Below are 27929 nucleotides of genomic sequence, written 5' to 3'. Positions count from 1 at the left end.
TCAAGCTACATTCAATGATGTGAATTGTGACTTACGGATGTCCAGAGCATGCGTTCTGTTTTTTACCGACCCCAAATCTCTACGACCACCACCACCAACACAACAACAACCATAATCCAACTTAACTGTTCAAATTACAAACAGAATGATTCCTTTCAAAAACCTTGCAGATGCTTTTGCCTCTTTGCGATTCGGTATTCCTTTCCAAACGATTAGGCTAATCTAGAATCTACCGTTCCTTGACCTTCATTGTCTATATGCTGCATTTGCTGTTCTCTCAGTTTTTGGGCCTCTTTGAGTTCCTGTCTTTCAAGATCGATTTCATTCTGCCAAATTCGGAAACAATAAAATAAAAATTAATCTCGCTTAGTGATACCATCTGTAACTGATGCCCATTCTCTACTTTCACTAATCATGCTGAATAGAGTCAGAGATTTTTACTCTAAACACTTACCTAAAGTTGATCATTCACCTTCTTACCAGAATTCCTGATTATGCTCTTTACTCTATATTCCGTGACTGTTTCGCCTAATGACTTCGATCACAATCTCATTCAAGACCTCAGATGAATGGAGCATCTATCAGCCATTCATGTTCATCACCTGTAATAATTTGGTGGCACTACGACAAAGCCAGTGGGAGGATTTAGGTGACGTATACCCCTCCTTTCCATGTTTAGAAAAAACTGGTTTCATAATTTAGATACAGGCATTCTTATTATCTTCTCTGAGAAATAATCCATGTTGAAATGTACGCTTTCATTTCTCACTCTTTTCAAATCTTTCCCCGTATATCTATGCCATAGTTTTCGGAGAAGTGTGCCAAGACGTTCCAAAAAAAAAAAGAAAACAGCCTACTGTAAGTAACTTGTAAAAAAAACAAACAAACAAAAAAAAAAAAAAAAAAAAATTGTTCTTAGCCTTCATATCTGTCGGCAACAAAACTTGTAAAACTATAATATAAAGGCGATGTTTGCCTTCGACAGGGAAAATGGCGAAAACTAGCGGCTTTTTTCAGTGGAAGCCATGCATTCAAATCAGTCGCCAGCTGTTAGGATAAACTTTATCCATCTGCAATTTCTCCTCTTTTTCATCCGAATAACAGCATTGTATCATAAACTAAAGAAAAGGTTGGGTTCCTCGCTTCATTTTTCTCTTCCAATCTTTGAACGGTTACCAAGACAAAAAAAAATTCCTTTCTTTATCTAGAATTACATCGAACCCCTCCTGTTTCCCCAAGAACATCAGAAGAATGTTACAACAATTGGGCTCGAAAAAGGTAGTGGCTGCTAAAAGAATCCAACTTAGAGTGCTCAAGACATGTATTCCTGAAATAACGCCAATTCTTCATCACGTATTCATTTTATTATATTCCTCATACAGCATGGAAACAAGGTCGATGTAAAACAAATTCCGAAAATAAATTTCATCATCTGTAACCTGTCATCTCTCTCTTTCCCTCGCTCCTGTAAACTCTTAACGTTCTCCCATTTTCACTCTTTCCTCACGTCACTCATTTCTTCTCCTCCTCATTTGCATAATCCCCTTCTCACACTTGCCAGTCACAATATCTAATGTTCAGTCCAATCTCAGATCAAAGTCATCTTCCCATTGATCATTCTTACACAGTAGTGCTGTCATAAACTCTCTAAGCAATGAAGGCAATGATTAGGAGCTGCAAGTTCAGAAGGTAGCAAAAACCGTCAAGAATAACAACCAAAAACCTTTTTTGTTTTTAATTTTACATATTTTATTCAATTTATGAAGGAACGATAAAACAATGCTTGCATTCAGGGTATATGCATCCTCAATGCGAAGAGTTGGACAATGGGCTTAACTCTTCGCATCATCTGTATTTCATAAAATCATTGATTCTTGGGTCTCTTAATAACTTCATGTTTAAATTGAAGGAAGCGCACATTCCTTGAACCTATTCTTGTATTTTCGTGTAAAAGTACATACTATTGCACTCATGCTGAACGTTTTATTTATTCTAAGCTTCATCTTAAAATACAAAATTTTGAACAATCCTAAATATAACCTAAAAGTAACAGTTCGTCGAGGTTACGATATGCATAAAGTCATAAAAAGTTATGAAATGCTTCATAATTATATACACATATGTACATGCATATAATATAAATATAATAACATAATAAAATCAAAGGAGGCATGCTAATATGTACAGAAAAAGTTGTGTAACATTAATTAAATTTTGGAACAAAATAAAACAAAATAGTTAAATAGCATTTATTTATTTATTTTTTTACATTTTACGCTTCAAAAACTGAATCTCATAATACAAATGTACAGAAACTAATCATTTATTCAATTATTCTGAACAGAGCTTCCTGATTTCTGTGGGGAAAATAAATATTCTTTTATTAGTGTGTTTTGTATTTGTTTAGGTTAGTTTCATTTCTTATTGTTAAAGGTAGTGTGTTGAATATTTTTGTCGCTAAATAAGTATAATGTTTGTGTATTGCTTCTTTATTTGCTTTAAGAACTATATATTTTAGGCACTCATGTCTACTAACGAAAGAATCATGTTCTATATTTACGTATTCATTATCGTTTTTTATTATTTTTATTTATTTTTTAATTTATGAATAGCAGTACCCTATAAGCCTATAAATATCTAAGGGGTAGTATGTTTAGTAAGGTGTATTTATTTGGAGATTGTAGTATCCTCGTATTTGTTTCTGGTTAAGGTTTGAATTACTTTATTCTGAGTCGAAACTAGAGGTTTCATCCCTAACTTAAAATATCATATTGTAGTGAGCTTTCAATCCATGCCGAGTATAATATTTTTAACATATTAAATTTAAGAATCTGTTTAGGTAGTAAAGTAAGCATTATGTTAAACATATTCTGTTTATCATAATACTTACTTTATTTACGACATCGGTGATGTGCGGTTTCCAACATAAATTACTAATAATTTTTAATCCCAAGTAAGTTATTACACTGACTTTTTCCATTTCCGAATAGTTGCAATTTGAATTTGTCCTGCAATTCCAATCATACAAAATTAATTTTGCAGTGAAGTTCATTTTACTTGTTGAATTTCGAAAAATAAAATTTAAATATTTAGTTTTTTAGACCAGACTGAGTTTATTTGGCTGTAACTCATTTCTTGTTTTTAAAAGATCAGCATTCACTATAGTTTGTATTTATTCAGCTGTGTATATAGATAAAATTAGGACGGTTTCAGCTGCAAAAGCATTTATTATACTGTTTATTTAAAGATTACAGAAATCATTGATATAAATACTAAATAAAACTGGTCCTATAGTAAGACAGATCCTTGTCTTACGACCACTGTCTACCATTTTGGAGCCGCTATAGCTGTTGTTCATTTTTACAGTTTGTGATCTAGCATTTAAGTAATTCTTGAAACAGTTTTGGACAGAACGTCGTACTCCTGTGATTTTTAGTGTGTATTTTTATTAGACTTTCTTGTGATACGGTGTCAAAAGCTTTACGTAGATCTAAAATAGTGCTAATGAATATGAACTAACATTAGTTCATATTCTTCTATGGAGATGTAAATTGTGCTTCCAAAGTTCAGAAAAGCATGTTCTGTGCTAACGTTTTACTTGAAACACGATCTAATTTTTATCATTTTCTCTTATATTTTCGAAAAGATCTGTAGAAGAGAGATCGGTCTGTCATTTTTCAAGTATTTCCTTATTTTTCCCTTTTTGTAAATCGGTACGACTACGGCCTTTTTAAAATCCGATGTAAGCGTGACTGTCATCAGTGATAAGTTTAAAATGTACTTTAGTGTTTCCATAATGTACATTTGGCATTTTTAACAATGGTAATGTTAATACCATCGTATCCTGAAGTTTTGGTTGTTTTTAAGCTAGCTATGACACTTTTGATTTCGTTTTCACAAGTGGTGAAAGGATATATGGAGTTATCTCTTGGGAGTGCAGTTCGGAGGGGTGGGTTTAGCATTTTTCAGAATGCCTTCACAAACCGTGGCAAAGTGATCATTGAATTCTTCAACTAACCTCTGTTTCCATTTTCTATATTTCTATTGATATATTTATGTGTGGTAAGGGTATGTTTTGGTATAATTTTGCGATTATTTTATTCACAAGCTTCCATTGTTTTCGGGAGTTTCCTTGGCATTTTAGGAATTCATTTCTGTAGTATTCATTTTTATTTTCTTTTAATCTACGGTGTATTGGATTTCTATAGTACTCGATACTCTGTTCATAATATTGATTGTGCAGGTATTTTTAAACTTCTTATACACTTTAACTCTAAGTTTAACGTAGCGTCTGATTTCCTTGGTAATCAAGGGCTTAGTTTCTTTCATTTTGTCTATTATTTTAACTTAATTGAATCTTGCAAAATTTGAGTCTTATATTTTACTGTTTAATATGTCAAAAAATTTGTGAAATGAGGTATCAATATATATTTGTTTCCATCGTTATCTCTTCCAAAGAGACAGTGCTCAAGTTATTCTTCAATACTCTGTATTCAATTGTTGAGTAGGAGATGTTTTCGGTTGTGCTCGCTCTGTGCTGTACCCTCGGTCCATTTACGCCTCACTTCCGTTCCTGAAAAAAACGGGCTAAGTTGAATCGGCGTAAAACGAACCCAATTATAATGGGAGGTACAAAGTTATGTTCCGCGTAGTCAAAAAATATGCACATGAAGTATGTGTAACATTATTATATTTAGAGCTTTGATAATACATACATATAAATTTGTTAAAATAAAATTATTAATAACGAAAACAACACAAAATTATATACAAAAAAATATAAAACTCCGAAAAGATATTACATATTTCTATGTTGAAGTTCCTGGTTTCGGATCACCTGCATTTTTTTTTAAATATCCAGTGTTAACTACCTAGATTTTCTTTTTATATCTGTAAGGAGTTCAGTGTAAGGTCGAATAGATGCGATTTCACGCCTTTTTACGTTCGCACTCCGTTCCCAATCGTGATCCATTTCGCAGAATTCATCAGTCAATGTCTCTATGCTTGCAAGAATACGCTGTAAATCGGCCGTTTTTATATCAGAGGACCTTCTTCGTTTTCTTTCTCTTCTTCTGGATGTTGACTTAATTGTTCGGCTAATTCTTTGAAGTCTTCATTTGAAAGCGGTCTATGTTAGATAGAGTTTAGTGCTAAGTTAATCCTCTTCTTTGTTCTACATACCCATTTTTTATACTAACCCTATCGCGACCATTGACGGACAGCAATTTGGATAGGCAATTTTTCATGCTGCTTGAAGAGGTTTACATTCATAGAGCTATGCATTACATTACCTGGTAGAACACGTTACAGGCTACACTTCAGGAATTACTATCCTACATTTTTAAATAAGATTACTAATTAAAACTAATTATAACGGAGGACAATTTCGCACAACCATTAGGCACTACGCCACCAAGCAGACCATATAAATTATGGGCATTCTTTCATTATTTTAACAGTGATCCATCACAATATACAATCACTGATTTCCCAATCCCCATTCTGGTATATATACGTAAACGGGAAAATGGCAGGAAGAAAGTATTATTATTATTATTATTATTATTATTATTATTATTATTACGTGACACCTCAATGAGTATAAAGACTCATCGAAGGAAGTCCTACTCTACACCTCTCCGTCTCCACCACTCACTCTATCCACCAAATATAGCGAATCTCAGCCACCATCGTCATTTACACCATGGCCATCTACTGCCCACAACCATCACCACCACCACCACCAGTAATTTCACAGACAATCACAAACATCCATGCTCACGGCGGAATTCACATCCACAGCTTTTGGCTGGACAGCGGATACGCTAACTACTCGGCGAAAGAGGTCGGCAATTATCATACAAAAAAATAGAAACTTAGGATATATTGGAAAATAGGGCAGTGACGTATTTGCTCTTAATATGGAAGAGCCTTCAGAAAGTCCTATTAAAGTGCTGCATAATTAAAAGTATTTTAATACTTACCGCTCCAGTCAGTAAATTGAAACAACCAGCGAATCGTGATTTCAGATCTGTATTGTCTAAAGCAAAATGAGGAATTTTATTATTGACAACCATAGTATCCAAACATTCACAGAAAACAATTCGTCGAAAGACAATTTATCAAAATAAAAAAACATTTAATATAAAAATTCAACAACAGTTAATCGAAAGGCAGTTCCTGAAAAAGCAATTAATCATAAGCACAAAGTATCGAAAAGCAATTCGTAGGAAACCAACAGTTCATCGAAAAATGAATTATAAGACATGTGAGGTGAAGTGTATTTAACAAATAAACCTATATATATATATATATATATATATATATCATCATATATCATATATATATATAGATCATCATATATCATATATATATATATAGATCATCATATATCATATATATATATATATATATCATCATATATATATATATAGGTTTATTTGTTAAATACACTTCACCTCACATGTCTTATAATTCATTTTTCGATGAACTGTTGGTTTCCTACGAATTGCTTTTATATATATATGATGTAAAAAACTTATGCACTATTAAGCCTCCATTATTATTAGTAGTAATAGTGGTAGTATGGTGACGTCCGCACACGCATGCACGCACGCACGCACGCACACACACACACACACACACACACACACACACACACACACACACACACACACACACACACACACACACACACACACACACACACACACACACACACACACACACACACACACACACACACACACACAAAGTAATGTGGGATGAAATTTACTCGAATTTGGTAGTTGAACTTTTACAAAGGGAAACTATGTAAAGGTTTCAATTCAAAGTCGTGGCTACAAAGGGAAAACTTTTCAACATTTTATATCACAATAACTCTATGACTTAGCGGAATATGCACAAACGTCAGTATTTTTGAAACGCAAAAGACGCCTGTGCGATTTGGTTTATTTTTTTTTACAGGATCACTTTAATTTAAAACTTTGGTAAAGAAATTTCGAAATGTTATTAATAATTCCGCTATATGAAATTTAATCAAAACTTATACTTGAGAGCTACATTAAAATTTGTCACTTTTCATCTTAATGTGATTATTGTAGCTGTGAATATATTAGTTAGAAGGAACTTTTTTTCATCGAGATAAATTACTTTCTATATAATGAAGTATCAGGTATGCTTCCAAATAATGATGTAAAAAACTTATTTCAGTTAAGGGATATTACATCCCATATTGTTTCTTAGCCGAATAAGAAACTCAAAGAGTTTCATGCCGAATATAGAAATTATATAAATTTTCGCGATTCCAAGCGTAAGCAAATAAATGACCCATTTGGTAGTGCAAGCTGAGGCAACTCATAGTAAGGCTGGAGCAAGCCCCGATCACTATTCATGGTATTTACCCATAATGTGAACTTAGCTCCTAGGAGCTATATTACTCTTCTACATTATGAGAGAAGGTTACTAATCAGACCGGTTTCGACCTTATGTATAGGTGAAGCGGGCTCTAAAAATAAGACGATCCCGAAAGATCGCCCAACTTAGCGTTGTTCCATTAAGTGACAGGCTCACCCTATCACCGAGAAGAACTCCTCAGCATTCGATCTACCCAGTGGCAGGCTCACCCCCACCACCAAGCAGAACCATAATCTCAGTAAATTACTAATAATGTGAAGAGCCGAAGGATTAAATTCGGCGATATGAACTTATTTAAGTTAAGGGATATTACATCCCATATTGTTTCTTAGCCAAATTCAACCTTTATTGAGGTCTCATCAGTGAGCAGGTAGACCTAGTTAATACTAAGTTTGTAGCGAAGAGAACTTACATCCCTTCTATGAGAATTGCCAAGAAGGTGTCCTAATAAATTACTAATTATATGAAGAGCCAAAGACTTCAATTCGGCGACATGAACTTATTTAAGTTTATATCGTAAAGTTCAGGTTTTGCATTATCCAGGTATAATTAGTAATAAATTATACCTGGATAGAAATTAATAATAAATAATAGATGTTAGTTCTGTTCGCTACAAACTTGATATTAAGTAGGTCTACCTACTCATTGATGAGACCCCAATGAGGGTGGAGACCGGTGCGGGGCGGATCTGGCTTTGAGAGGCTCCGCTTGGAGGTAGGTTTTAGCCTGTCTCTGAGAGGGGCCACCGCTGAGATTATGGCTCTGCTTGGTGGTGGGTGAGCCTGCCACTGGGTAGAGCCAATGCTGAGAAGTTCTTCTTGGTGATAGGGTGACCTGTCACTGAGTGGAACAACGCTGAGTTGGGCGATCTTTCGGGATCGTCTTATTTTTAGAACCCGCTTCACCTATACATAAAGGTTGAAACCGGTCTGTATAGTGACCTTCTCTCATAATGTAGAACAGTAATACAGCTCCTAGGAGCTAAGTTCATATTATGGGGTAAATACCAAGAATAGTGATCGGGGCTTGCTCCACCGTTACTATGAGTTGCCTCAGCTTGCATTACCAAATGGGTCAGGTGCTGCTCTATCCAGATATTTGCTTACGCTTGGAATCGCCGAATTATATAGTTTCTATATTCGGCATGAAACTCTTTGAGTTTCTTATTCGGCTAAAAAACAATATGGGATGTAATATTCCTTAACTTAAGTTCATGTCGCCGAATTGAAGCCTTTGGCTCTTCATATAATTAGATGTAAAAAAACAAAATATAAATTACTTTTAACGTCTTAATGGCCGTCTACATATGTTGTCTACATGTTGGATGACGTTAGGAATCCTTTCCGAACACTTTAAAAGGATAGTTTTCAAGAAAATGCATCTTTCGATGAATTATGAAAGAATTCATCGAAAAATTATAGATGAATTGTTTTTTTCGATCAATTGCATTTGTGATGTCGAGCGATGAACTCTCGTTCGACGAATTGTTTATTTCATAGACTGCGTTTTCGATTAATCGCCGCTTCTTAAATTGTTGTTCGATTAATTGTTTATTCGACGAATTGATTTTTCGATGAATTGTCATTCGGTAAACTGACTTTCGATGAACAGTTTCATCCTTAAAGTAAACACAATGTTCAAACACTCATTTAGATAAAAGAAGCTGATATTTTATGAACATAAATAAAATTAGTTGATAAAGGTTGATAGATATTAGACCTTTCACACGTATGATGCACTGAAATGAAATGCTTCAGTAGGTATACAAGCTGAGAGTAAGCTTATATGAAATTTTTATGGGAATTTCACCCATTCAAATATTCAATCTATCTTTCGTTATTAATAGAGATGTTTTGAAAAACGCGTAATCCGAAAATCGTCCTACAGGCAACAGTGGAACGTTTTCAAATCCATTCAACCCTATAGTGAGCAGCGTCGTCTTTTCGCACATCTTTATGAAAATTTTCTGCCCCTTGATAGATCTACACTCTATATAAATGCAGTGATATATTTAAGTAGCAACTATTTAATAAATACATCAAGTACATTCTGTATGTGCCAAATAACTTAATAATGGATGAAATATTTTTGAGTTAATTTAGAACGTCGAGCTGAAGTCAGCCCAAGTGAAAGAACATGGCCACTTCTAGTAAATTTTACTGTTTTCTACTAATCTCTATTATAGAAGTGCAATTGAAAATTTGAACGATATATTAAGTCAGTGTTTTGTTGGATTTTTTCAAGCTCCTCAGAGGCTAGAGTTGAAGAAAATAACTTATCTTTTTGGTGCATATGATAGCGCTGTACTAGTATTAGCTGCGATTTTTTAGAGCTATACAGCTACCGGCACTTGGCTGCATTGTGAATGTACATACATCTGATCATGGAAACTAACACAATAAGGAAGTTAACTCTATGTACAAGAACATGGTTACTGTTCAGTCAAGGATATTTTAAAACACCGAAGGATGTCTTGCAACAGGTGCACTAATTACTGAGCAATGAAAAAGATGATGTTTACTGCTATTGTTGTAAACATAAATTCCGTCAGTGATCTTATTTATCGGAATCAACGTGTAAACATAAAGATACACGCAAATATATGGAGTGGCATACATCACTGTAGAGAAATACAGCATGCAAAAGGCAATCCGGAAAAGTTGTGGAAACCAGCAACGTAAGACACTTTTTTGACGTATTCTACGCCAGTATCAGATGGGTTCTAAAGCACAACAGATTATTTACTGAATTCCCACATGGAAGATGTAAAAAAAAACTTCCAAAATGAAAAGTATTTTAAAATTTAATAACAATAATGTGGAATAAATATTCTCTATTCTCACTGCAAAACAGAAATGAAGTAAATATTCTAAAAACACAAATATATATATTATACAAATGCATAATGCAAATAGATAATACAAATATACAAATATGAAAAAAAAAAAAAGAATAAAACAGAATTATCAATATAAATCATCCAGAGTAAGATGGCAGAAGACATGGCCATTCTTTATGTTGTAATTCTTATAACTTGAACAAATATCATTTCTTTCAGCTGAGGACTAAAATTAGCGATTGATTATAATCTTAAATAATCACACATTTAAGTGATATTATTAAAGATGATAATTAAGATTTAGATCAAAAACTTGTGAGGTAATATTCTTACAGCATATTCAGAACTTAAATTAAAGATTCTTATTCAGAACAACACTTATATTATGAATATCACTGATATTAAACCAATACTGGACTCACTACTGTTCCTTTTATATCGTTCAGTAATACTGAACGATAAAAAAAGAAAAAAATCATTTGTAACTGCAGTTGACTGAAGATTTTCATATATTTATGAGAAGACTTAAGTCAGGAATATGTATTTTTTTCTGTGTCGTATTCCAATACTGTCTCTATTTTATGCTGCCACCAGTTATCGAAGTATAGAAATCATATATATATATATATATATATATATATATATATATATATATATATATATATATATATATATATATATATATATATATATATAGGCATTGATTAGATATTCTACATTCTCATCTTTATTAACTCATAATATGCATTTGCTGCTATTATTGATGTTCAATTTTTTTGCTTTGATCGCATTAGTTTGTAACGCCTGTTATTGAGTGGTTAAATAAATCTTCCCATTTCTTTCTTAATATATCCATATTGTAGTCATTACCATGCCTTGTTCACGTAAGTTTCATTCCTCGGTATCGCGAAAGGATTGGCCATGCAACGGTTTACTTTTTGAGGGGACATATCGTTATTTTGCGGTTCCTTTTTTGTAATCAGGAACGTCAAACGCCGTCCACCGATTCTTCTCGGTAGGTAGAACCAGTCAACATAGTCATCAAGTTTCTAGATTTGCGTCCAGTTTGTTCGAGGTTTTTATTATTATTAGCAGTAGTATTATTATTAGTTTTAATATTAGTATTATAAAAGCTAATCCTCACTTCGAAGTAGATGGGATTAGTACGGCTTAATTAAATAATTTTTATTATCATCATTATCTAATCACTACAATTAACTTACAGATCATAATACCTTAACCGATAATAATAATAATAATAATAATAATAATAATAATAATAATAATAATTCATACCATATCCAAATCCGATCTCCCATCTCCTTCAAAAATTAAAAAAAATAAAAAAATAAAAAACAAACTACGCCATGAGTACATGTACCCATTGTAGTCAATGTATGTACTCGCCTCTACACGTTAATCTGACGAAAGAATTTATATATATATAATTTCTGTCTTTTGCCCTTTTGTGCTTAAGGGCAAAATGCGGAAATTATGTATATTAATATTAAATCTTTCCATTATTATTATTATAATGATTACTATTGAACTGTGTGCTAATCATCTTTATTGATTTTCCTGAATACTGTAGTTACAAACTTTGCTAATAACAGAAATAATGGCATTAAGTATAATAATGACAACAATATTAACCATAAATGCATATTAAGAAACGTGCAGTTCATAAACATGATTGAAAGAAATATACTTTGATGTATTTATTTCCCTTAGGGGTTGTACTTTTCGAGGAGTACAAAATAGGTTACTCGCATTGTTTCATTGAAAGTACTTTCAAGCGTTGGGATTACACTCACACATTATTGATTTAATTGTTTTCGGAGGAATATTAATTGTGGATATTGAAAGTAGTTGCGCAGTCACACATTAAGTGAACCACCCATCTACTCACTCACCCATCCACACACACAACACTGTCGCTATAACACATAACCGTTAGTTAGTTTGTAGAAACACAGTAATGCAGTGGCAGACTCATAGTTTTACTTTTGTTATAAACAATCTCAGTGTAATCCATATGCATTATGCAGAACGGATTTCTTTCATCAATCCGACGCACGTATATAAATTAAACCAATGAAGATCTACAGCTATAGTGAAAGAAGTAATCTGCTTTATTTGGTTGATCAGCTGAATGTTGCAATCTTTTGGGAAAGTGGTGTAAGAAATGCTGTTCGGAAGAACAGATTCAGAAGAAATCAATCTCAAACAGATTCCTTGTATTTTATATAGCTAGACGGAATAGATACCAGCGGAATTTTACAACCTAATTACTGCAAAATTGGAAACATGAAGAAAACTGGTTGAGGAGATCGTGAAAAATTGCTGTACATAAAGTAGAAATAACTCATCTCAATAAAGTGAATGGAGTGAATCTCTTACGGACATTGTGAATTATGTAGTTGCACCACTTTCAGTTGTAACAAATGTTACAACTGAAGGTGGTGCAAAAGAACAGCATGCTAGATTTGAGCAGTTTGAAATGTTTAGATTGTTTTAATTTGTATAGGGAAATGGTTGAATTTTAAATTGACAAGTACACATACTTTTTTTTAAGGATGAGGAAGCATTGCCCGTTAGACTCCAAAGTTTGCCGGGAGTTTACATGGCTACTTTAGTCCAAGAAGCAAAATATGAAACGTTTTGTAACTACACATTACAAGAGTGGCAATTGATTTGTTGGAAGGTCTTGGTTATTGGTACAGGACTGTGTTTTACTGATGATCACGTGCACAAGATCGCAATATATATATATATATATATATATATATATATATATATATATATATATATATATATATATATATATATATATATATATATTACTATTACTATTACTATTATTACGGGCAACTCCAGGGAGTCATTAGACTCATCGAGGGAGGCCCCAAATCATATTCATCACAACTATTTGACATTCATACAGTATCTATCATACCTCGCCTTAAACTCATTCACTGTCACAGCATCCACCACAGACTCAGGGAGCGCATTCCACTCATTCACTACTCTAAAAGTAAAGAACCCAGCTCTAACACCTTTACTAACCACACTTTTGCCCAGTTTCCATGGATGTCCTCTAGTCCTCCCACAACCAGTCCTGTTCTCAAAAATATTTTCTGAATTAATTTTATAGAAACCCTTCAGTAATTTGAATGTCTCAATCATATCTCCCCTCCTCCGCCTATCAACCAATTTTTGCAACCCACAGATCTTCAACCTGTTCTCATACGGTTCATTCCACAGACCTGCTATCATCTTGGTCACTCGCCTCTGGATCCTCTCCACCTCCTCCCCATCAAGAAGAAACCTAGGTGACCAAATCTGAGCACAGTAGTCTAGATGGGGTCTTATCAAGGCTCGATACAGAGGAACAATAACCTGCTTGTCTCTGCTTGTCAACGTATTCTTCAAGTGATTTGATGAGCTGTTTTGGCCACTTTTGCAATGTGTCCCATAAATTTCAATTCCTTATCTACCAACACCTAAATCTCGTGCCTCATCAATTTTCTGGAGCACGGTTCCACCAATGCAGTAAACTGCCGCCAATCTTTTCACCCCAAAATGCATAACCTTACATTTTGCCACATTAAACTGACATCCATTCTCCTTAGCCCAGACCTCCAATCTATCCAAATCATCCTGCAAAATTTTGACGTCATCTACATTCACTATTGCCCTACCCAACTTCGCATCATCCGCAAACAAATGAACTGTTCCTCTCAGATCATATCCTATATCATTTATGAACAAATTAAACAGCAGTGGACCAAGAACAGATCCTTGTGGCACACCACTAGTCACAGGCCGTCTTGTAGACTCTACTCCCGAGTAAACCACTCTCTGATATCTCTCCGTCAACCACCCTCCTATCCATCTCACCAACCCTATGTCCATTCCCATATGCTGTAATTTACTGATTAGAATTCCATGTGGAATCCTGTCAAAGGCCTTTGCAAGGTCCAGTAGAATCACCGTAAACCCATTACCCTTATCCAGTTCAGCCGTCACTGTGTTATAATACGTGAGCAAGTTACTGAGTCATGATCTACCCTTCACAAAACCATGCTGTCCCCGATACAGTATCCCATTTTCTTCTATCCAATCTTGTATTTTCCTCTTGACTATTTTCTCTAAGACCTTGACAATGATTCCTGATATGCTAATCGGTTGGTAATTTACAACAGCAGTCTTGGAACCACCTTTATGCAGTGGAACTATTTTCCCCTCTTTCCACCCGCTCGGGACTAACCCAGATCCGAGACTCAAATTAAACAAAATGGTCAAGGGTACTGACAATTCTTTAGCTGCTTCTTGTACAACACGAGCCGGTATACCATCCAATCCCACAGATGTATTGACATTGAGGTTATGCAATAGACTACTCACCTCCACTTCATTAACCACAATTCCAGTATAATCTACTGGTTTATTCGTTTCTGCAATGTCACCACCTGGATGATATACTTTTGCAAAGTGCTCACTCAGTAACTCAACTATCTCAACTGATTCAGTTACCTCCCTACCATCGGCATTCTTTAAAATCAATCTGCCATGTACATTTTTCCTTTTACTTGCTACATATCTAAAAAACTGTTTAGGATTCTCTTTAGCCTGCATGGCCAATGTTCTTTCGTAATCCTTTTTTGCTTTTCTTACCACACTCGTCACCCTTCTGGCCTGCGCTTTATACCGTTCATGTGCCTGCCGGTCACCCTCCTCCTTAAATTCCCTCCATAGTTGTTTCTTTTTTTGCAACTCAAGCTTAATGGTGTTTTTCATCCATTTAACCCCTACTTGATTTATTATTCGGACTCTAGGTATACAGTCAGCCATTGCTTCATGCAAGCACTTCTTAACTACCTCCCATGCACTATCAACTTCTAGTCCTTGCAGTTGTACATGCCATGGCACTGAACCAATCAAACTCCTAAGCTTGTCATACTTTCCAGCCCGATAATTCCACATGTACCCTGTCTTAATTGAAAATTCTACACCTTTAGCCACCTCCCAAGTTAAGACCCTATGATCACTCTCACCGATTGGTGGCAATGTGGTCATATTTGTTACAGCCAAATCCTCAGATGTAATTACTAGGTCAAGCACTCTCTGACCCCTAGTATTTTCCATTACATGCTGTCGCAGATAGTAATCCCTTAATAACCGCATAAAATCCAGTTCCTTCCTCCCGTGTGTCCTCTCCTCACTCCAATCAATGCGACCATAGTTGAAATCTCCCATAATAATTACCCTCCTTCCACCCATTTCTTCTATTTGCTTGTGCATACTGTCACCACCATCTTTTCCATCACCTGGTCTATAGCAGCACCCAATTGTATATTTAGTTCTGCTAGCCACAATCTCACACCAAATGGCCTCAAATGTGCTCTTTTCTCTATCCTGCAATTCAACTTCAATTCTCCTTGGCTGGAGCTCATCAGCTATCATCAACAATACTCCTCCCCCCATTTTATTCTCTCTGTCATTCCTGAACACACTATACCCATCACATTCAATCCCACTAGTTATATCATCTACAGTCAGCCATGTTTCACTAATACCTATAACCTGTGGTCTGGAAGTGCCAACCATGGCCAAAAACTCTTCCTTCTTGTTCCTAATACTCCTAGTATTAGTGTACATGAATTTAAGACCCCCCATTATCCCCAACCCTACCTTGATGCCTTATATTAACTATCCCACTCAGATTTGTTGTCCTTATTTGCTCTGGCATATTATATTCGTTCTTACATTCAACTGCCTCCATAAGGACTGTATCTCTACTCCCCCCCCCTAACAAATCTAGTTTCCCTGAATTTGCACATCCACTACATTCAGCAACACTTTCTCAAGTCTTCTTACACCGTAACCATTCAAATGCAAGCCATCCATCTTATATAGATCCTTTCGCCCATCAAACTCACTCCACACATCCACAAATTCCACACCACTCGTCATACATAACCCATGCATAAAGTCATTCGCAATTATAGCCCTCCTTTTAAACATTTCACTGTCATACCGTGGCAAAAGACTAATCATTCTAACTCTCTCACTCTTTTCTTTTGCTACCTCAAACAATTCATTCAGGTCTTCTATCATTTCCATTTTATCTCCTTTCAAATCATTCGTACCTGCCACAACAATCATTTCTTTCACCCTTTCCTTTTGCTCTCTAATAGACGCAGTTACGTCCTTTATGGTCGCACCAGGTTGGTACGATTTTGTCAAATCCTCTACTAACACACCTCGTACTAACGAGTCTCCATACAGCACTCTATCCTTCATTTTGTTCATGTTCACATTCATACGTCTATTTTTCCTGTCATACCTTTTATTATTGGTTGGTTCATTCAGTCTACTTTTGTTCATGCACTCTAGCTGCTGTTTTGCTCTTTCTATCGCACTATTCAACAACGCGATCTCACTCAATGCATCTATCTCATCTTTTTTGTTCTCTGAGAAACCATTTATACTATCATTCACACTTTCTACATTCACACTCTCACAATTTTCATGTACAACCTTGCCGTTTCTTGTCATATCCCTATTTCCTTCATTCTGAAGGTTGACAAAAATATCACACTCACGATCCGAAATACACTTCAATTCCTCATTCTCCCTACATTTTCTACACACATTCAATCCTTTATTAACATCTAACCACACTCCGACCGCACTCCGCAAAGCGTACATTTCACAGCTAGTACACTGACTCATTTCTTTTATGCTACCGTTCTTTGATAACGATGGCGAACCTTCATTACTGGCCGCCATTTTCCTTCGCACAGTGCCATACTTATCTGTAACGTGTTTTGTCAAATTATACGTTATAACACACCAAAAATAGACGCACTAAAATACGCAAGGCAAACAAAACAAAACTACACAATATTAAGTAATTTGTATCGATAACTGAAAATGATACTTATCTTATCTGGAGCTTGCACGAACACTACACATTACGAATTCATCTAGCGGCGACTTCCCGACATAGATTATGTTATAAAACACTTTAGTACACTAACCACGCTAATAAAGCTCCAATAATATACCAAAATTAAACACTTAAGTCCATTAAATTAAATCCAAAACACCAATAAATCAACAAAAAACCAATATATATATATATATTATGGAATATGAGATCATAATTGCTACTTAAACATAAACTGGTAGAAATTTGAGAAATTCGGTTATTTAATTCTTTAAATTTTTAAATTGAATGATAGAAGACAGTATTAACAACTTACTACACACAAACTCGAATTCCCAAAAATTTATCGGAGTCCGACCATTTACAGAGTACAGAAATGGTGACAAGATCAGCACAACAAATATAATCTTCATCTTGTTTCTTTAGATCTTGCTATCTTGAAGTGAATAGTTTGGAATGATCGAATACTTGCTGCGTATGATTTTATTCTATCGAATGATATTCGCTAGTACAAAACAACTTATTGCGTAATCTCATTCATTATTCATAGCACATCTTTTAAATGACCTTGGTGTCATGGATACAATAAAACATTACTTTCTGAGAAATGCAGTTTTCAATTGAAGATGATGTTTCTTAGAAAACTTAACATTTCCTGTTCCTGTGTACATTTTCTCTAGTATGGGAAATACATAAAAATTACCTTTTATTCTCCTAATAAGATAAAAACTTACTTCCTAATAAAGGCTTTGTTTTATTGCACTATTATTACTAAAGCAAGTATGCGAAAACTAAAATTAGGCTAACCTTGTTGTGGGATTGTTTCCTTTGTCCTCCATATGATAAGCAATTGCACTTCACAATTATATATATATATATATATATATATGTTTTATTTTTTTAAATCAAACAAAAATGTCTTACATATTTCGCTTGCATCATCGAAATTACAAATAAAAATCATGAATATAATTACAAGTAAAAATAAATGCAAAAATGAAAATAAAATCATTACATCACGTTACATTTTTAATTTCACTTATTTAACCCAAAAATAAAAATAAAAATATAACGACATTATACGTATTACCTAAGAGCTTAAGTTCATCAGGGTTCACTAACGAATTCTCGGAGATATAAGTTTTATTACTTGAATTATTAAATTAAATTAAGCTTGTTTAATGGAAATTACAATGCCATAAATATTGGAATATTCCAAGATAATTAAGATCTTAAATTTTCTTCTGTTTTTTTTGTGAAACCAAAGATATATACAAAAATTGTGTTTACAAAAATGTCTTATACATTTTGGAAAGAGAAAAACAATGAATTAATTTTAGGACAAGTATCTGTAAAAGCGAATGCACCACTTGCCAATCGTGAACCCTTGAAAGAAGATATTTCTCAATTAGTTGATTTAGTGCAATAATTACTAGTTGGTTTGATCCAGGAATGAAGGACCATAATAAAATTTCTTCTTTGTTTTTTAAACTGTAATTGTAAGTTTAATTATAACGGCGAAGTAATTTATTCTGAAAACGATCCACCAACAGTCTGCATCAATGGCATTATCATTCAACTGTAAAAAAAAATAAAAAAAATAAAAAAAAAAGTGAAGGTCAGAACAACAGCACGTCTGTCTCAATACAAAGTTGGCAGGAATTTCGCTTCCGAAAACTGATTTTTCATAGAGCAAAAGAATTTTATGATCAAAGGCTTGCTTATTGAAGGACTAATGATGAATCAGAAATTCTATGCCAGTATTCTATTCAGAGATTTTAAAATTATCTACACTCCATATCAGCAAAACAAATATAATCTTCATCCTGTTACGTTAGATCTTGCTGTCATGAAGTGAATACACAGTTTATAATGATCAAATACTTGCTACGTATATGACTTTATTCTAGTGATGATAAAGTACAAAACGACTTATTGCGCAATCTCATTCTTTATTAATAGCACCTTTTAAATTACCTACGTGCCATGGATAAAATTAAACATTACTTTCTGAGAAATTCAATTTTCAATTGAAGATGATGTTTCTTAAAAAATATTTAACATTTCCTGTTCTGGCCGTACAGTTTCTCTAGTATGTGAAATACATACAAAAATAAAAACAAATAACTTCAATGAAAAGTTTACGTTAATTCATTTTCACTGACGCCATGACTAATGAACATTATTTAATTATTGTAATCACACATGTAACGACTGAGGCTGCTTTAATTATAATTCAATTCAATATAATATATTGAATGTAACATCACAAAGCATAAATGACAGGCAGTAAAAAAATTACAAGTTAACATAGTGGTCGCAATGATAAACCAGTGCATTTATTAAAAAACAAGTGATTATCTTACCAAGAGTACAAAGGTGATTTTATATATACATAGACGTACTAGAGAAGCTGTAGATCAATAACCGCAAAGATAAAGTATTCTAAGAAGTACTGGCTAAAACTGATAACAGTATTTGCTAGAAAATAATCTTTTATTTAGCCATTGGAGCGAAGGTCATTTAAAATATGAACTAAGATGAGATTCGCAGTACCTTGTCCTGTTCTTTATCGACAGTAGAGAATAAATACTTTAATAGATTAAATTTATAATTATCTAATAAAAGTTTTCGCACAGTCTTAATGCTTGTTTCATAGATACCAGGAAGACCTAGCACGATGAGCATTATATTTCTTATACTGTTCTTTTCACCATTTATGTGTTCTGTAAATGTTCAGGCTCAAACGTTCTCCTGGAGATTCGTGTTTATATGCAGTAAGTGGTAACAGTACTCTCCTAACTTAATTTATCAGTTAAGAGTTTTAATTTTACAATAAATAACCAACCGTTCTTGTATTACTTTGAGTTATAATTAAGTAGCAGTTACGAGGACTCATATTCTAGTATACCTTACTTCATTTTCTTTTTAAATCAGCGATGAAGATAACTTACAAATCTGAAATCTGATTTGAGTTTAAATTATTTTCATTTTCGTTACGCCAGAATGTGTGTGTATGTGTGTATATATATTTATATATATGTGTGTGTGTATATATATATATATATATGTATTTATATATATTTATAAAATTAATATTTAACCTGACTAGAACCCGAGAAAGTATAACACAAAAAACTTTAATAAATCACTAGTTTCATCGCTGTCCCGACTTCTTCAGGTGAGTAAGAAATAACGCAAAACTTATAAAACTAACAAGGTAAAAAACATGGACTTTGCAACTTAATAAAAAGAAGCAGAATAGTAACAATCATATTTGAATAGGTGACCGCGTGCTATTGTTAGCATGAGTTGAAAGTGAGTGGATAATTTTAGAGCGCCAGTACTGATTACTGTGCTATGGGAATCAGGCAAATTGTAGCTCAGATTGTTGTTGATGTGTGAAGGGTCCAGAACTATTTTTCTGGATTCTACAATTCGTCTTTCAAATTCATCCTTGCAGATAAATAAATTGGTTGTGCGGTCCCGATCAACTTGGTGTGGCCGTTCTTCGAGGTTAGAGTGGAGGAGAAAAGAACACGACTGGAAAGGGCGCTCGCTCGTGTTCTACTGTAGGAGATGTCATCACGTCTATGTTCCTCAAGACGTAGTGAAATAGATTTATCTGTCAGACCAAAATAAGGTCGATCACAGTCGCACATAACTTTATAAACACCAGGAAAATGCAGTTGGTTGTGTTCTGGTTTTGGTCGACTCAGAAAAGAACGAAGTTTTGGCAGAGTCGTATAGCCGGTCTTTATGTTGAAAGTTTATTCATAATCCTAGATAGTTTTGGGGTAAGAGAGCTAACAACTGGTAACTGTATGTGAGTGATAGGGTTGGATTCATCTTCTTGTAGATGTTGTTGACGTGGTCACAAACGTTTAGTGATGTTAGGAGATGAATAACCATTATATATATTCGATTGAACGAAGACTACCTGTTAACTCTACAAGTAACCGACGTAGAGTATCAACTTTAAACACATCTTGACTTCAAAAGAATCTTAAATAACACCATCAAATGAAAGCTTATAATTCGCGTATCGTAAAAATTACTGAAATAAATGATGAGCTAAAGCAAAGAATTGCAATTGCACAGAAAAATAAGTAAAAAAAAAAGTAAGAATCAACTAGTATATACAAACGGTTTTAGTATCGATTGAACGACCGATAATTCTTTGATTTCTACAAAAAAAAAAAAAAAAATGCAAACGCAAACAATTAGTTGACGGAAAAAGAGCAAATTCTGAAATTTTAAAAACCCATCTGGCGCAGACTTATTATTATTACAGTATTAATATTATCAAGAACGGCTTAATAAACCAATCCTCATTATCCGATCACTACCATTAATTTCCAGGTAACAATATCTTAACCGATAATAATGATAATAATAATATTTTTATTTATTTATTTTTTTATGATAATATTTTTTGTTGATCTGCTAAGATATTTACACATATAATAAACATTTTGAGTGACATTGCAACTTATAATTTTACAGAATTCAGCACAAAGTGCTACATTTTCTACATTGGATTTCAATTAAAATGTTTAAAAATAATTTTTTGCTCCTATATTATGTATTTACAACACATGTTCTTCTAATATTAAACAGAGATTATACAGAATTTTTGAATATAGAATATACATAATAATAATAATAATAATTTATTTATTTTATTTTATTTATTTATTTTTTATGTCTCAGATAAATTGCATACATAGATGCTGTAATAATTATATATATATATAATATTTATAACACATTAAAATTGTGAATAACAGGTACTTGCAAGTTAATAATTTTCTTCCTCGAAGCTTAGCAGTGCTTGTCTGAGGAAGATAATAGATGATAGATGGTGGTGGTTTCATGGTTATGTTCCTATACAGGTCACAAGCCAGGTGTTGATTTTACTGTTTGTTGGTACATGCTTGGGAGACTTCAACTGCTATTACAGTTTAACTTTTGTATGTGTGTGTGTGTGTGCAAATAGGGTTGGATTTAGATATGGTGTGTTTGTTTCTTTGTGTTCTTGTAGTGATGGTTTTTGAGAGGGGGTTTTGTCATAGGTTTGTGTGTGTGTGTGCGTGTGGAGGAGGGGAGAGAAAGAAACAGGAATTGCTCTAATTTTCATTCTCGCTATAATATTTATATAGCGCCTGTTTCAGCTCTCTGTATGTTCCTAGGTTTCTGTTGTCGAACGGTAGTTTGTTTATCGTGTCAGGTACGTAGAAGTTTGGGTGGCTTTGCCGTGTCATTATTGTACTTATATGTTATGTAGTTTGTTGACTGTGGTCTTGTTATCTGATATGTTGTTGTGGTTACTCTGTAGGTTGGGCTGTAGTAATGTTTTAACATGAGAGTGTAGTGGCATAAGTGTTTCACCTTAAGTATTTTTTTGTTTTCTCCGTGCTTCCTGCGTAAGAGTAGGTTGTTCCCAGAATATCAGTTTTACCATTTTATCTTGCAACCATTGTAGCCTGTTAAGTCTGTAGTCTGGGCAGAATGCGTATGATGTGATTGCATATCTTAAAATGTTTTCACATAATCTTTATAGATTAGTATTTTTATGTGGGTTTGGGCAATGTCTTTAATCTGTATAGTTTGCTTGCTATTATCCTAAGCTTGGTATGTAGGTAGTTTGTATGACTATTCCAACTTTGATCATCATCGAAGTGAAGTCCGAGTTATCGTGTTGTTCTCACCTGTGTGACTGTTGTGATTTTAGGTTCTGCGCTTTGTGTATAGGAGGATGAATGTTGGATAGTGAGATATTTAGTTTCTATGGGCAGGTTTTGGGGGTTTTTGAATACCATTAGCTTTGCTTTACCAGGGTTTATATATATGCCGTTTTTGGTTAACCAATTAGTGATTTGATTGATGTCGTGTTGCATATTTGTGTAAGCGATATTTGCATTGTTGTGAATTGATACTATGGCCGTGTCGTCTGCGTACTGGAAGATTTTACTTTTTAGGGGGAGTTGGCTTATGTCGTGTGTGTATATGCTAAATAGAATGGGAGATAGGACAGCTTCTTTCGGTACTCCACAGGTTACATGTACCTCTTTGCTGTACGCTGATCCTATACGTATGGTGTGCTTTGTTTTTCATGTATGCTTTAAACCACTGGAGTAGACGACCTCCAATTCCGATATGCGTTAGTTTCGTTAACAAGGTTTTGTGTGTTAGGGTGTCAAATGCTTTTGTTAGGTCAATGAATACCACTAATGTTATTCTGTTTTTATCCAATGCAGCGGTTTATTAGGTCTGTGAAATCTTCCAGAAGTGTTGCTGTTGGTTTATTTTTTTGAAATCCATATTGTGTTTTGGGTATGATTTGAAAAATTTCAAATCATACCCAAATGCGCTACATGATTTGGTTGATTACAGACATCGTGGTGATGGGTCTGTAATTACTTATAATGTTTCTTTTTCCCTGTTTGTGTATGGGTGTGATTAATGCAGTCTTCAGTATTTCAGGTATGTGTCCCGTTTCAAAGATTTTATTTAACAGTTTTTGTATAACTGGAAGTAGGTTGGTTGAGTGTTTCTTGATGTCTTTTGGTCTGAATCCGTCTATCGCTGGCCCTTTGTTAGGGTTAATTTGTTGAATTATCAGTGATAGTTGTTTTATTACTGTGGGGAACCACATCGACTGGGCTGCTCGTGGACCTAGTGGAGAATGTTCGTTTATAATAATAATAATAATAATAATAATAATAATAATAATAATAATAATAATAATAATTTTTTCTTTTTAACATAAATATATTTTATTGATTGCTAAAATATTTATACACACAATAAACATCTTGTGTGTGACATTTCACCTTATAATTTTACAGAGTTCAACACGAAGTGCTGCAATTCCTACATTCGATTTCAATTAAAATTTTTTTAATAATACTTTTTTGCCTTTATATTATGTATTTACAACACATGTTCTTCTAATACTAACAATGAAGATTATACAGACCTTTTTGTATTTTTTTAATTTTTTTATTTTATTTTTACTTTATTTTATTTTATTTTATTTTTTTAAGTTTGAGAAAGAATGATTATACATACAAATTTTTGCATTTGCTTATAAGGATTACATGTAGATGAGTGAGGCAAAGTAATCCCACCTACTTCGAAGCTTGGGTTAGCTTTTTATGAAGAGAGTGGGATTTAGCCTTCACTATTTGTGTTGTTGCTACTGTTTATGTATGGGATGTAGGCATTGGATGCTAGTAATTTGTGAGGTGTATATTAGTGTTAATGGTTTCTTAACTTTGTTGGTATATTTTCCACAGTTCGTTTTTTTATTGTTCTGTAGTTATCTACGTGTTTTACCTTTCTTGGTAGGTGGTTAAGTTGCGTGGGTATCTGATGTGATCTCACAAAAGAACGTATGAGTTGTTGAAGGGTGTGGGGATGTAGATTGTTGTAGGTCGTGTTAAACAATATGTCTCTCTGTTTTTTCGATAGATGATGTCGAAGTAATTCCTTGTTAATGTCGTGTAGTGTTTCAGGTTTTAATGCTCAGAATTCTGTGTATTTCCATGTGCTTGTCGGATACTGGTTGTTGCGTGTAAGGTGTCCAGATCACTGTTGACACGAATATCCTGTGTAGTGTTTCTAATTTCGTCAGGTGGCTGTTCGATGTATTTGAATAGACTGTTATTCCGTATCTGAATAGCGATTCGCAGATACCGTGATATAGAAGTTTTTTTTTTTATGTTGTGTGGAATAATGTCTTTAACTTGGAAGAGTTTTGCTGCGATGATCCGGAGTTTGGTATGTAGGTATTCTATATATTTTGTATCCATAGAGATGTGGGGCGTATGATTCTTGGGTTGTGTATTATCAGAATATGTGTTTTGGTGCCGTTGATTAGAATTGCGTTGTATGTTATGATTTCGTTTAGGTCTTGTTGTGCTTTCCAGAGAGCTGAGTTAATGTCTGTGTGGATTGCTAGTAGTGCAGTGTCATCTGCGTATTGAAATATTTGACTTCTTATGGATATGTTATGAACATCGTTAATGTATTTGTTGAATAGAGTGGGTGATAATATGGCACCTTGAGGTACACCGTGTTTTACTTGTATACTCCGACTGTGATGTGTACCTAATTTTGTTACTTGTGTTCTGTTTGAGAGGTAGTTCTTGAACCATGTATGCAGTGTTCCTCTTATACCTATTGAGTATAGTTTGGTGGGTAGTATGTCATGTTCAAGTGTGTCAAATGCTTTGGTTAGGCCCAGCAGTATAAAGACGGCGTATTTGTTTTTGTCGAGAGCTTTGTTTATTGTGTCGGCGATGTCTTCTAATAACGTAATGGTGCTTTTTGTTTTCTGAAAGCCGTATTGGTTTGGTGAGATGATGTTGTACTTCATTAAATAGTTCTGTAGTCTGGTGTGTGTTATTTTTTCTAGGAATTTTGAGATGACTGGTAGTGTAGCTATTGGTCTGTAGTTCTGAGTATCGTTTCTTTTGCCGTGTTTGTATATTGGCGTAATTACTGCAGTTTTTAGTTGTTGTGGAATAATGCTTGTGTCGAATATTATGTTGACGAGTTTCAAAAGTGTTGGATTTATTTGTTCAAAGTGTGTTATAAGGTCTGTGAGTCTTATTTTGTCTATTCCTGGAGTGGTCTTTGGTTTTAGTTTTAGGAGTGCTTCTTTCAGTTCCTCTTTTGTTATGGGTGGAAAATACATCGATTGTTGTTGACTTTGTGTTGGTAGTTTGTTGATCGTTGGTAGTTTGTCTTTTTTGAGTTGTGTGATGTTGTTTGTGAAAACATGGTTGAATGAGTCTGCTAGTTCCTCTTGGTTTGTGTCCTGACCGAAGCTTTTTGCTATAAAATCTTGTGCTTAAGTTTTCTTTTTTCGGGTTACTAATTCGTTGAGTGTAGCCCATGTTTGCTTAATGTTGTTGTTATATTCCATGAATTTTTGGAAGTAGTATCATCGTTTTGCCCTACGAATTTTTGTTGTTAGTTTATTTCTTGTGTTTTTGTTTAAGGTTTGTAAGTGTGTGTTACTGGTGACTTTTTAAGTTTTTTCCATAGATTTTCTTTTTCAGTAATAGTATTTAGTATGTCGTCATTTATCCATGGATTGTTGTCTGTTTGTCGCCTCGTTTGTGTGGGTTTTCTTGCTTTTTTGTTTATTTCAGTGAACTTTAGTTGAAAATTCTCGTATAATGATATAGGATCGTTTATTTTAAGTAGGGAATTCCAGTCTGTATTTATTACTTGGTTATCGACAATGCTGTTTAGTATGATAAAGTTTTGTCGACTTTTGTGGTAATGGGAGGGGGGATAGGATACGTAATAAAACGAAGTTGAGACAAATTAGTGATCGGCAATTTTTATGTTAATTACTGATGATGTGTATGTATGGATGGGAGCCCGGATGTTGATATGATCAATGCATGATTGTGTTAGTGAATTATTGAATGTTTCTTCTCTTGTTGGGGAGATAATGGTAGGGTTTATGTTATACTGACTTAGTATATCAAGATATGTGTTAGTGGTTAAAGAAGCGTGGTCAAGAGTATTTATGTTAATGTCTCCTATTAGGATGAGCCTGTGTGTTGTATGCGGTTCGATGCCGCTTAGCCATGTTTCTAACTCGTGAAGAAAACTGAGTGGATTATTATTTGAGGATCTGTATATTGTGTTTATTGTGTATTTGATACTATTGAGGCAATTTGTGAGTTCCAAAATTAGTGATTCCGCATGTTCGAAGTGAGTTTGTTTTTCTGTCACATTGTATTTTTCTTTGATAAATGCCACAATGCCACCTTCTTTTTTGTTTGGTCTGCATAAGTTGTAGGTTTGATAATTATTTATGTTGTATGCGTAAATTTCTGTGTCGTTTATTGCAACTTCGGTCAGTATTAGCGCATCTTTGTTTATCAGGGTATAATTGAGCTGTGTTATCAATGTAAGCCAGAGTTTTTTTATACTTCTTATGTTTGTATGTATGATTGTGAAGTCGGTGTTGGTGGAAATGTTGTCTGATCATGTCTTCAAAGAGTCAAAGACCTTGAAGTTTATGTTGTCTGACTGGATATGTTCGCCTATGTTTGGGATCTCAATTATATAGTTTTTAAATGAGTTCTAATCTTATTCTTAAGGATGTAAAGAGTTAGTGTTCTATATTGGCAGGCTGTGTAAGTCGGATTCACTTGTAATTATGTATACTCGAGTGTTTTCATTCTTTCTCAAAAATATCTGGGAATTCTTTGTTCACAGGAACTTGTAGTTTTTCTGATTTTGCCTTCCTTGCTTGGTATAGTCGATTTTTGAAGTATGGAGTCCAGTGTTCCGTTATATAGATTGGGGTTGGGAGTTTCGAATCATTTAGGATCGTTGTTGTCGGCCTTGTTTTCTTGCTTGCTGTAAGAATGGAGTCTCTCTGACTTCTGTTGGTAAAACGAGCGATGATTGGTGGCGGTCTATCTTTATTTTTGTTTGGCCTTGGTTGATATAGGTGATATCTGTGGTTGCGATTTGAATTCCAATTTTGCTGCCGATCAGTTGCATTATATTGCTTAAGTCTCTGTATTTTCTTTCGTTATTCACTCAATTTGAAGTTCTTTCAAATTGAGTGAATAACAAAAGGGTTTGAAATTTCAAAGGGTTTCAAATTCACTCAATTTGAAACCCTTTGCCTCGAAATCACTAATACCACCGTTAGACAGCATCCCATAATACTAAATGCCC

The 27929-nt window shown here is 34.1% G+C and overlaps 2 protein-coding genes across 2 annotated transcripts in view; one reads left to right on the top strand and one right to left on the bottom strand.

Annotated features, from left to right (window-relative positions):
• Positions 1 to 17653, bottom strand: part of LOC150099607 (uncharacterized) — a 28131-nt gene extending 10478 nt beyond the window's left edge. Inside the window, exons 1-2 of the mRNA XM_090403347.1 lie at positions 17527 to 17653; positions 5985 to 6040 (exon numbers count right to left, since the gene is read on the bottom strand). Coding sequence (XP_090259473.1) covers positions 5985 to 6040; positions 17527 to 17623 — 153 coding nt within the window. The 5' untranslated portion in view covers positions 17624 to 17653. The remainder of the gene's footprint in view (positions 1 to 5984; positions 6041 to 17526) is intronic.
• Positions 17654 to 19773: 2120 nt separating this feature from the next.
• LOC150099606 (uncharacterized) overlaps positions 19774 to 27929 on the top strand; it is a 34743-nt gene continuing 26587 nt past the window's right edge. Inside the window, exon 1 of the mRNA XM_090404205.1 lies at positions 19774 to 19987. Coding sequence (XP_090260331.1) covers positions 19891 to 19987 — 97 coding nt within the window. The 5' untranslated portion in view covers positions 19774 to 19890. The remainder of the gene's footprint in view (positions 19988 to 27929) is intronic.

This window comes from Typopeltis vanoorti, chromosome 14 (assembly GCF_054136105.1).
Source record: "Typopeltis vanoorti isolate ZY-2024b chromosome 14, IOZ_Tvanoo_1.0, whole genome shotgun sequence".
Taxonomy (NCBI): domain Eukaryota; kingdom Metazoa; phylum Arthropoda; class Arachnida; order Uropygi; family Thelyphonidae; genus Typopeltis; species Typopeltis vanoorti.
The sequence above is the reverse complement of the archived record's forward strand: the minus strand, read 5'-3'. Positions and strand labels throughout refer to the sequence as shown.